Below are 11,815 nucleotides of genomic sequence, written 5' to 3' on the forward strand. Positions count from 1 at the left end.
TGGAAATAAGTCCCAAGCTGCAGGTGACAGAATGATTAGCTGCCCTGCTTCTGAAAGGATGATGAACCGCTTCTGTTCACTGTTGTTGAGCCAGAGTATGCAGAAAGAATATTTGCATTCCCACATACAGTGTGTATAATTGAAGAGAAGGCATTCTTTTGAACTTTTTCACTCAGGCAATGCATTTTTCTTACTTCAAAACATCTTGCTTTCAAACCAGCTTCATTTTCAGCACAGTTAGCAGCAGATATTTTAAACAAAATAAAACTTGAGATAAATGTACCAAAGATCAAAGATGTTTTCCCATTTTACATGACACATTGTATCTCTTAAGAAAGATAAGAGAAAAAAGGATGGTTTTATTATTAGTGAACAACCTCTTATGGATTAAATTCACACAGTGGCTGAAAGACCGTGAAGGTCAGATCCTTCACCCAAATGTCCGGTCTATTATGCTAAGATCATTGTGTGAGTGAAGCAATCACATATAAAAAGGAAGGTGGGCAAGAAACAGATTTGATATGAAAGATAAAAATTACGCTCTTTGTATACAAATTTCACATTCCACCCCAAAGAGAAATACAGATTTTTTTATTTTATTTTTTGCCATCTAAGCAGTTTTTGCTTTGCAAGAATGAAACACTTGCATCACAGCATGGAGGAAAGGAAAAGATCAAATGATGAATTCTTCTGATCAGATGCATGTAGACTCATAGCAAGGAGAATGTAGAAAAAGTTTCAGAGTAGCAGCCGTGTTAGTCTGTATTCACAAAAAAAAAGGAGTACTTGTGGCACCTTAGAGACTAACCAATTTATTTGAACATAAGCTTTTGTGAGCTACAGCTCACTTCATCGGATGCATTCAGTAGAAAATACAGTGAGGAGATTTATATACACACAGAACATGAAAAAATGCGTGTTTATCATGCACGCTGTAAGGAGAGTGATCACTTAAGATGAGCTATTACCAGCAGGAGAGTGGCGGGGGGGCGGGGGGAGAAAACCTTTTGTAGTGATAATCAAGGTGGGCCATTTCCAGCAGTTAACAAGAACGTCTGAGGAACAGTTGGGGGGGGGGGGGGAGGAATAAACAAGGGGAAATAGTTTTACTTTGTGCAATGACTCAACCACTCCCAGTCTCTATTCAGCCTAAGTGAATTGTGTCCAATTTGCAAATTAATTCCAATTAAGCAGTCTCTCGTTGGAGTCTCTTTTTGAAGTTTTTTTGTCGAAGAATATCCACTTTTAGGTCAGAAATCACGTGACCAGAGAGATTGAAGTGTTCTCCGACTGGTTTATGAATGTTATAATTCTTGACATCTGATTTGTGTCCATTTATTCTTTTACGTAGAGACTGTCCAGTTTAACCAATGTACATGGCAGAGGGGCATTGCTGGCACATGATGGCATATATCACATTGGTAGATGTGCAGGTGAACGAGCCTCTGATAGTGTGGCTGATGTGATTAGGCCCTATGATGGTGTCCCCTGAATAGATATGTGAACACAGTTGAATGTAGAAAAAGGCATTTGAGTGGGCCTCTCCAAAACAAACACCTGAGGAACTTGTAGGGCTGCAAACATCATGTATGTTTGTGTTCTATTTTTGTGTGGTTTTGTCCACTGGCTTTTTAAGTAAACATAAAAATTAATTGACTTAGGTTTGCTGTAGGGTTTAGGTACCTACTGGCCATCTTAAATTTACCTATAGTTGAGGAACAGCAATAACAACTATGGGATAAGAACATCCTCTGGACGCATGATCAGAAATGTGGTGAGAGCAAGGTCATTCAGAAACTACCAGCTCATCACAGTCATTAATTGTGGAGCCAGCAGCACTAGTCTAAATTAATAGCAGCAGAGTTAGTTGTTCTGCAGTGCTCAGTGGTTGCAACTGATTGAGATTTAATTGCGTTCACAAAATTATTATGATAATGAGACTCAGTTATATATATCCAGCAGACTAGTATCCATTCCACAGTCAGTCCAGACCAGTTCCCAACTCCTCCATCACAATTAAACCACTTTATGAAGGCCAGGAAAGAAAAAGATGAATGGATGAATATTTCTTTACTCAGATTTTTAAATTATAGAACATCCTCAGTCTTTAATGTATCTGAAATACCTGGCACACTTGAAGCCTTTTATAAAAATACATGAAATAGAAGGGACTTGAAGGCTAACAGACTTTCATTTGGAGACTTATTCCAATTTGTTGATATCAAAGCCTCATCTTATAGGTATATTCATGGACCTCTGAGCTTTCAGAAGAATCGGTTCCATGACTTGATTTCAACTGCAGGAAGTTTGAAGAAATTTAGAGTGTAGTTCATTGCTTTCTTCCAGTCTAAATACACTTTAAAAATGGACTTTGATTCTAACTTATCAGGATCTCAACTGTGTTTAAAAGTCCCTGCTAACAGAGATAACATTTAATAGCTTTTCCTTAATGAGGGCACAGACTCATTATTTTAGTGATTTTTTTTCTTTGTTGATGCCTAAATTGAGAGCCCATTTGTAAGGGGCCTGATTTTCAATGGTGCTCAGCAGTTCTTGCAGATTGGACCTCTTTAAAATAATTTCCAATGGAGCATCCCAAAATGGAGGCACCCAAGTCACGAGTTACTTATTGATAACTTAGCCTGTCATATTTTTGTATATCTTCATGTGAAAGTGACTGTAATATGTCTGCACTTAACTGAAAGACATTCTGTAAACTAAAATGAAAATAATAACATAATGTCTTCATCGGCCATCAGTTTCACTATTCTAGTGTACTCTGCATACATCCCAGAATGCTTCTACAGTATTGAATAGTCACTTAATACTCATATAGCCATTCTCCCAATCCAGCTGCCATTAAAGATCCTGAAGAGCTGTGGGGCAAGGACCCAGGAAGAACAGATGACATAATAGGACAGGCAGTCAACTGTCACTTACATGGTAAACGGTCCTCTTGCCAGTCTTTGTCTCTGTTTTTCTTTGAACTCTAATTTGGGCAGAAGTATTTGTCTACCCCACCATGATGAACCATAACATTGTTTTTCAGTGTTTTTAGAATGCTCCTCCCTGCCATGCTACATCAGCACTTCAAGAAGCAATGGTTTTTATTTTACCTATTTTACCACCCCAAAACTGGATCCATAATAGAAACTCTTAAATAATTTTTGCCTTCTGGCTGCTCTGTGGGGACCTGGGGACAGACATAGGGATGGGCAGGTAATCATTCCTAAGATTCTGACAATCATCACTTTGTCTAATTGACTGTATTGAGCTATAAACACTACAGCTAGACCCATTCCAACTAAGAATTGGAGTAGTAGCGACTGGTGTTAGTACAACCTGTTTATGCTTAAAGTGCAAAATCCTTAGCCACCAATACAATTGAGAGATGAAACAAACTAGAACATGGTCATCTCTGAACCATAACATGGAATCTCATTTGCTCCTAGTGGTGTCATGAACAATGATATGCCCACTGCTTGGTGCATTGATTCTCAAACTTTATTTTTTTTCCTGGTGCTCCACAGAACTAATCTTTAACATCCTGCAGATGGCTACATTTCATATCAGAACTTCTGGACATGGTTTATAACGCTAGCTGATCGGAGTGCCCCTCCCCACAATGATGGCTCTTTTTATCCCTTCCATCCTTAGACATTTTTAATTGTTTTGCTGAATTTGGCAGGGTCTGAGAGAGAAACTAGGGAAAAAAGAGAAGGCAGAGGAAACTGAGAAATCAAGGAGGGACCACAGACACACCTTATATACAGACCATCTTAAACATACGTTATAGCAATGTAAAGACTGAGTGCATTTATATTACAGTTTCATAAAACAGAAAATGCCAAATTCAGATCTGGTGTAACTCCCTTGAAGTCAATGGAATTACACCAGGGGATGAATTTGGTTGATACTGATTAAATAATGGGTATTGTAAACTCACTTCCACATCCCATTTAAAGCAACTGATCACAATATGGGCACTTTTCTATGTTTATTCTAGCTACCCCTTTATTATAATAACAAATGGAAATGTTTCCTATCTGCATACCGATTTTTTTTTAATTAAAGAGAGAAGAGCTGGTTCTCTGACTTATTGCAGCTAACTTTTTACATGTTCATATATTCGAGAGATTTTGAGCACAAAAAGATAATAGTATATCGCTTTATGAGCTGCTGGAGTTGTACTATTTGTGTTACAGCTAATATATTTGGTACTCTATTGATAATCACCTTACAACCAAGCAACTGAAAACAATATATTTGCACCTGCTACTTATGCAGAGACTGACATTCGGTGTCAATGTGGAGTATATTAGAAAGGCAGACAATGGTGGCTTTAACAATAATCCATTATTCAAATAGCACCATGTACTTGGTGCAGAAAATAGAGTTTTAGTTTCATATATCATAATGAATGTGGATAATATTTAACAAGCACGGTGGGAGAGTGAAACCCCCATACATTATTTTATCCTGAACCTCAGGCAGCCACCATTTTTCCACTTTGATTACCCAGTGAAAGTGATAGGAAGACACAAATTGTTGCCTATAGCAGCATGAGAAAAATATTAGTGTCATATTTTTTTTAATAAAGATAAGCCAACCTGGTTCATCAAATACAGAGTACCATTTTTGAAGACCTATAAGTAGTCTTGGTGTTGTTTTGTCCTCTAGCTTTTCAAAAGGGGAATGTGCCACCTTACTCTTTTCTCAGCATTCTCAAAAGGACAATCTACATAAAATGTTTCAAAAATGACACATAGCACACTGAAAGATTCTGATGGGTTGGGACAAGATGTAACTCCTAGAGGGCTAGTTTTCAAGCACCTCTATAAAATAGGTATTTGCATTTTGTTTTACTAGGGGAGACAGAGCTTGTGGAGTGGATCTACCTTTCTGTATTCTCATGCTCCAAAAACAGACACAACAAACTTCTTGTCAAGGACTCTGGGCAGTACAGAGCAAGAAGTAGTTTCCTGTATTAAGAACTAGAACTGCCACTAAAGGGAAAAAAATCAAAATTCACCCTCAGTTTCAGTCATTTATTTCCTACTAAAATCAATGGTGTTGCATGAGTGCAACTGAAGGCAGAATATATCCTCTGTGCAGAAATAACTACTTGGTATGCACAAAAATAAAAGCTGTTCCTAACTAAATAAGATCTTAACGCATCCTCCCCTCTGAACTTTTCATATCAATTTTTTTTTTCAGAGCCTTTGTCTATTCAGTTTATAGAGCCTAATTATTATTTACATTAGGGCCCCTTTACGGAATGCTGGTAGTATAAAAGGGCCTTAAAATTGCTGTGTATGTAATTTAGACTCGGTCTTAAACTTATCCCTGCATTACATAAATACCTACCAGAGAAATGTAAAGGGGCCTTAGTGTACATGACAATCAGGCCCATACATTCTAAACTCCATGGATTTTTTTTTTCAGTTGCAAATAGAGTGCTGAATCTTTCAAACTTATATAGGACTGTGGCGGTTCAGTGATGAGACAGAACACAGCTTTATGCAAGCAGACAGGCTGGTCAACTGAGATGGGCCGTTCTCTGCCCCCCCGCCTTCCACCTTCTCCTTTTATTATATTTCTCCCCCTAAGCATTACACACTGCTACACAAAGGAATGTGTGACGTTAATTCATATACTTAGTTACCATCCCCTATCTACTACAATCCTGGTTCTCAGGCCTTGAGCCCAGGCTAAGAAAGCCTCCCACCGTTGCTGTCCAAACAATCAAGTTCTCATGGTTCATATCTAGCCCTTGTCCTTGGATAGAGCAATGTGTGCATTGCTTCTACGAAACAGTCAGGGTGTGCCCCGCCTGCTTCTAGGTGGACTAGCTAAACATTAACCCTTCATCTCCCCGTTTTTTATTTATTAATATTTGGCCATCTAATGGTAGCCGTCAATTTGTTTTGTCATGCTATTTAACTCCCAGACAGACAAGGACATAACCTGGGGAGCTTTCCAGGGCAAAATTTTACAAAATCTTAACAAGGAAAGAATACATTGTACACAGCAGCAGCAAAAAATAAGCCCAATGATTACAAACACAAAATAACCAAAAGCTCAACATCTGCAATATAATCATCTAAAAGGGGTACACTTCTTTTAGGAAATAGCAGGCACAAAAGGCACACAATCATCACAGAATTAGCAGTGATTTGGGCGAGAATCGCCACAAACAAAGTCTCAGGAGTCTCTGGCTGTTGATCTGCTGCCAGTCTTCGTTGAGCCGCGGCGACCAATGCTTTTACTGCTCCCCATGTCACGGGCTGGCTTGGGACGCTACGCCTCCTCCGTTTCCGTCCCGTCGTTGTCGACTCGGGGGGCAACGCGGTCTCCTCCAAGGTCAGCTGAAACTCCGGTATGGGATTCGACAGTCCCTGGTGCCATGCCATGTTGTTTAAGTGCCGGTCGCACACACCGAGCTGGAACCCACAACGGTCCTGCAGGGAGAGACACAGCAGCATATCCCCGACCCCAAGTGATTAGAGGTACTGGGCCCAGCCACTGTGGATCGGGCAGCTGACAGTAATAGACAAGTGGTCTTTCCAGTACCTCAGATTTGTGAAAATGCCGATCCGCAGGGGTCTGCTGATCTGCATTCAGTGTTAAATTATTTAAAGTAAACAAGAGGATATGCATTTGTTGTTAAATGTCTCCTAAGGTTCGGAGACGCAGCTCCCCTTGTTTTAATTGTTTATCTAGCAAGGTTTTGAGTGTGCGATTGGCACGTTCAACAATGGCTTGGCCCGTGAAATTATAAGGGATTCCGTGTGTAAGACGGACGTCCCAGCGGGCACAAAAGGTGGAGAGGGCTGCAGAGCAGTAGGCTGGGGCATAGCTATTTTAATTTGGCAGGGGCGACCCATAACAAAAAGGCAGGCCAGCAAATGGTGAATAACTTTGTTAGTGGCTTCCCCACGTTGTGGGGAAGCCCAAAAAAAAAACTTAAATAAATATCAACGGAAACATGTAAAAACAAATAGGGGCGGAATTGTGGCACATGAGTAACATCCATCTGCCACAGCCGATTTGCTGCGGTACCTCGGGGGTTAACGGCATAAGAAAAAGTAGGAGCAGCAGCAGCACAGTGGGGGCAGGAACGAACAATGGAACGTGCATGATCAGCAGGAATGTGAAACTGCCGGGCCAAAACAGAGGCAGACTGATGAAAAAAGGCATGGCTTTCAATGGGGTCAGAAAAAAGGGAATTTACCTGACCACGCAACGCGCGACCGGCGCGTGCATTGCCCTCAGTGAGTGGCCCAGGCAGAGGGGTATGACTGCAAATATGAGCAACAAAATAAGGGAAATGACAAGTGGCAAAAAGGTGCTGCAAAAACAAAAACAGGCGAAGGAGGTCTGCATCAACCTGAGGGGTAATGAGGGCAAGGGGTAAATAATCAATTACCTAATAAACATAATAGGTATCCACAATTAAATTAAAGGGACAATCAGCAAAAGGTTGAAAGGCCAAAATAACAGCAGCTCATTCTGAGGGCAAAGGGGGATGGTAAAAAAAACAATCTTTTAAATCTAACACACAAAGTTGATCGGTTTGAGGAATTAAATTTGGATTTGGCAAGCCAAATTGCAAGGGGCCCATAGGTTGGATGCGTTTATTTATTTCCCTTAAATCATGTAACAGTCGCTAAGCACCCGATTTTTTCTTAATAACAAACACCGGGGTGTTCCAGGGACTAGTGGAGCTCTCCAGTCGCTGTGCTTGCAAATGCTGCTGCACAAGCGAATGAAGTGCTTTTAGCTTTTTTAGAGGGAGGGGCCACTGATCAATCCATACGGGCTCTAAGGATTGCCATACCAAGGGTAAGGTGGAGGGCACGGTGGGTGAGGGAGGGTTTTGGGCCATCAGATGTTAATATCGAGGGTGGTGTCTAACTTTGTAAGTAAATCACGGCCCCAAATATTGAGGTGGACAGGGAGCACAAAAGGGCGGATAGTAGCAAGGGTATGGCCTCCCGGTTTAGAGACCGTGACCCAAGACAAACTTTGGCGCCCGGGTTTGCTACCCCCGATCCCCCACAATTCTTTAGAAGGAACCGTAGGCCAACTAACCGGCCACTCCAGATCACGAATCACCGTAACGTCAGCTCCAGTGTCCACCAGCCCTGTAAAAGGAACATCATCTAAGAGAAGTGTTAACTGAGGCTTCGAGGGGCGGACTGACATTGTCAGAGCAACAAGTGGAGAAGACGCGCTGTGAGACGGCGAGTGAGACAACGTCGATCCAAAGCCGCCTCCGCCCCGAGTTCGATCCTCGGCAGCTGGCACCTGATAGGGGACTAAAATCAATTGTGCAATTGACCGTCCACGCGGGAGCGACTGTGGAAGATGAGTCCACACCTGAACCTTAATAATGCCAGTGTAATCAGCATCAATGACCCCTGGAATGACAAAAAAGCCCTGTTTCCCAGCATGTGAGCGAGGGAGAACAAGACCTACAAAGCCGGCAGGGAGAGGTCCCGTCACCTGTGTAGGTATAGCACAGACCTCCCCTGGCAGCCGAAAGTCAGTGTCCTCCTGCATGATCAAATCAAGCCCTGCACTTCCAGCAGTCGCCGCCCTCATAGAGTCTACGGATTCCAAGGCAGAGGAGCGATTGCCTGAGTAGGAAACACCCCCGTTTGGCCCTGGGTTCGGGGGGGACCCGTCGCGCGGTTTCCCGACCCGCTACGACACTGATTAGCCCAGTGATAACCTTTCCCACACTTGGGGCACTTCTTTGAGGGTCGGGCTGGTGCCTTAGATGAGCGGCACTCCCGCTGAAAATGACCCTCCTTACCACAGCGGTAACAACGCTTCCCCTCCTTCCCAGTTTTTCTGAGGGCGGCAGCCAGAACTCCAGCCTTGTGGGCTTGTGTGCCAATGTTCTGGCACGCCCGCAGCATGTCTGAGAGCTCTAAAATACCAGAGGCTTGTGCTGCCTGGAGAGCACGGCGGCAATCCTCGTTTGCATTTTCAACTGCCAATTTTAACAGGAGCTCGTGAGCTGCCTCAGTGTTATCCACCTGCTGGAGGATAGCCTCATACAATCTGTTGGTAAAATCCAAAAAGGACTCTGAGGCACCCTGACGGATACTGACAAAGCTTTTGGTAGGCTTGCCTGAATCCGGGACTTTCTTGAAAGCATGCTGAGCACAGGTGGAAATAACGGGGAAGACGGCCTGAGGGAGTTGAGACTGCATCTGAATAGTAGCAAACGGGCCCTCCCCTGCCAATTGCTCATAAATGATACCGTGCGCTGCATGTACCTGAGCTTGGCGTTCTGCCATCTGCCGATACTCACTAAGCCAAATAACATACTGACTGGGTGACAACATCATGCGCAGCAGCGTTTTCCAATCCTCAGGGATTAGGGAGTACCCAGTACCTATCCCTTCAACGAGACCACGCACAAAGGTGCTAGTCAGGCCAAACTCACGAATTGCTTTCTTTACCTCTCTAACCACCGAGTATGGCAAAGTGGTCCAGGTGCCCACGGGGTTGCCCTGGTCATCATTCTGCCAGGTCACCGGGCAAACTGAGACCAGATCAGCCAGCTCCTCCGCTGTAAGATCTGATCGAGCTTTCGCTGCGTGAACCATTTGTTGCACCAGCGAAAGCTTCTGAGCAGATGCAGCTGACCCTCCGGGGGGCCCCACGGGGGGAGGGTGATCACACACCGGCTCCGGTGGGGAAGGCCAGGGAGGCGGTGGTAATAGAGGCACTGGGGGCGAAGCAGGGGGAGGGATGGCTGCAGGAGCGAATGGGGGCGGCGGGATCGGCAGCCCCTCTGTTGGTGCTGGAGAGGGCCTTTCCGAGGCGACACGCTGTGTCGCATCGCCAGGAGGGGGGATGGCTGCAGGAGCAGACGGGGGCGGCGGGATCGGCAGCCCCTCTGTTGGTGCTGGAGAGGGCCTTTCCGAGGCGACACTCTGTGTCGCATCGCCAGGAGGGGGGATGGCTGCAGGAGCAGACGGGCGTGGTGAGATCACCAGCCTCGCGAGGGAGGGCCTGTCGGAGGCGACACGCTGTACCACATCGCGGCAGAGGTGCCAGGCATGTAAAGCCTGCACGGGCGCCCGAGGCTCTTTGTGCAATGTCTGGCCCAATCGCTCCCAGTCTGCTAGCTTAAGGCTTCCGGCTTCAGGATACCACGGGCACTTGGCACACACCTCCTGTAGCAGGAGAGTAAGTGCTCGAGCCGGGCAGTCATGCTGAGCCTTACGCAGCAAATACTGCAGCTCATTGCGGTGTTGCACTTGCAAAGCAGAGAGGGAGCTTCCCATACTTACCACAATGAAAAATACTCACCGGGATCAGCGAAGCGGATGAGTGACGCGTCTGAAACCCTTGCCGGGCGAGGTGAGTGCTGAGGGCCCCACTTTTGGGCGCCAGTTGTGGCGGTTCAGTGATGAGACAGAACACAGCTTTATGCAAGCAGACAGGCTGGTCAGCTGAGATGGGCCGTTCTCTGCCCCCCCGCCTTCCACCTTCTCCTTTTATTATATTTCTCCCCCTAAGCATTACACACTGCTACACAAAGGAATGTGTGACGTTAATTCATATACTTAGTTACCATCCCCTATCTACTACAATCCTGGTTCTCAGGCCTTGAGCCCAGGCTAAGAAAGCCTCCCACCGTTGCTGTCCAAACAATCAAGTTCTCATGGTTCATATCTAGCCCTTGTCCTTGGATAGAGCAATGTGTGCATTGCTTCTACGAAACAGTCAGGGTGTGCCCCGCCTGCTTCTAGGTGGACTAGCTAAACATTAACCCTTCATAGGACCACCACCTGAGGCAAGCTTTTATGCATTTCTTTGTTGGGCAACTTCATGGGCATGTTGCCTGAGTAACAAATATTTGAAACCGGAACAAAACACCTCAATTTGTGACTATGACATTAGCAAAGCAAATTATTTCAATAAATTTTTAAAACATCCACATCTTCATGTCTATCTTCACCCTTCACCTCTAAATTGACATTTATAAAATCAGATAGTTAAATTATACTACATATTCCATATTTAAAAGCTCAAATGAACTGTCAAATAATCAGTCAACCAGTACTTGCAAAGCCACCTTCACATCTATTAGCTAATAGATTCACTGCTTGAATCAATTTGCAAACATATCCCAAAGAAACAATTTACTGTAAACTAAAAGCACGCTCTTCATGTGATGTGTGGACATACAAACCTGTATTACATGGGAGCCACCGCATGGCAAGTATTACTGACAATACATCATGACTGTAAAGTGGATGGACTTTGGGCAAAACTAGGTGGGTAACGTGGTGATGTTATTCTTCCACATTATGAACTACTAAAACATATGACTTGTCTGTATCTTTGACTAGAATTGCTGCTTCATAACACAACTAGTGCCTACAGCTGATAGAATTAATAACAATCTTAACTTTTGTTTGAAAGATGCCAAAATGTATTGCACTGACCAAGATGCTTCAGAAGCACTGCTGCTTTTGGCTGCTGTCAATCCCTCAACATTAATCTACAGTATTCTCTGGGCTAGCCTGATGGCTCGAATGTTGCGGGGTGGAACTGCAACAGGAATGTTGGCTGGCAAGTGATCGAGCTTCACCTTAGAAAGGACTTTGAATGCAGTCCGCTGGTTGGATCATCACTTTCACTAGTATGACCCAGATACTCATGGAGGGTGTGACGAGAACACTGATTCATTGCTCCCTTCAAAAGCACTAATTTCCATGGATTACATTATAATATTTCTTTCCTCCTCTCAGATACATAGGGACAACGCTGCTTTCTTAATGTCTGA

The 11,815-nt window shown here is 44.1% G+C and overlaps 1 protein-coding gene across 2 annotated transcripts; it reads right to left on the minus strand.

Moving 5' to 3' along the window:
- Positions 1-5,531: 5,531 nt before the first annotated feature.
- LOC142071031 (uncharacterized) lies at positions 5,532-10,798 on the minus strand. Of its 2 annotated transcripts, none has more exons than XM_075125230.1 (2): positions 9,291-10,798; positions 5,532-6,461 (listed from the first exon to the last, which is right to left on the minus strand). In XM_075125230.1, exons 1-2 carry the CDS (start codon positions 10,305-10,307, stop codon positions 6,057-6,059), a joined length of 1,422 nt encoding a protein of 473 aa, XP_074981331.1. In that variant the 5' UTR covers positions 10,308-10,798; the 3' UTR covers positions 5,532-6,056. The 2 variants fall into 2 exon arrangements, 1 of the variants encoding a protein (XP_074981331.1); XR_012666984.1 differs by having other exon boundaries at positions 6,071-6,461; positions 8,095-10,798.
- Between the last annotated feature and the right edge of the window lie 1,017 nt (positions 10,799-11,815).

Source organism: Caretta caretta, chromosome 2 (genome assembly GCF_965140235.1).
Source record: "Caretta caretta isolate rCarCar2 chromosome 2, rCarCar1.hap1, whole genome shotgun sequence".
Lineage (NCBI taxonomy): Eukaryota > Metazoa > Chordata > Testudines > Cheloniidae > Caretta > Caretta caretta.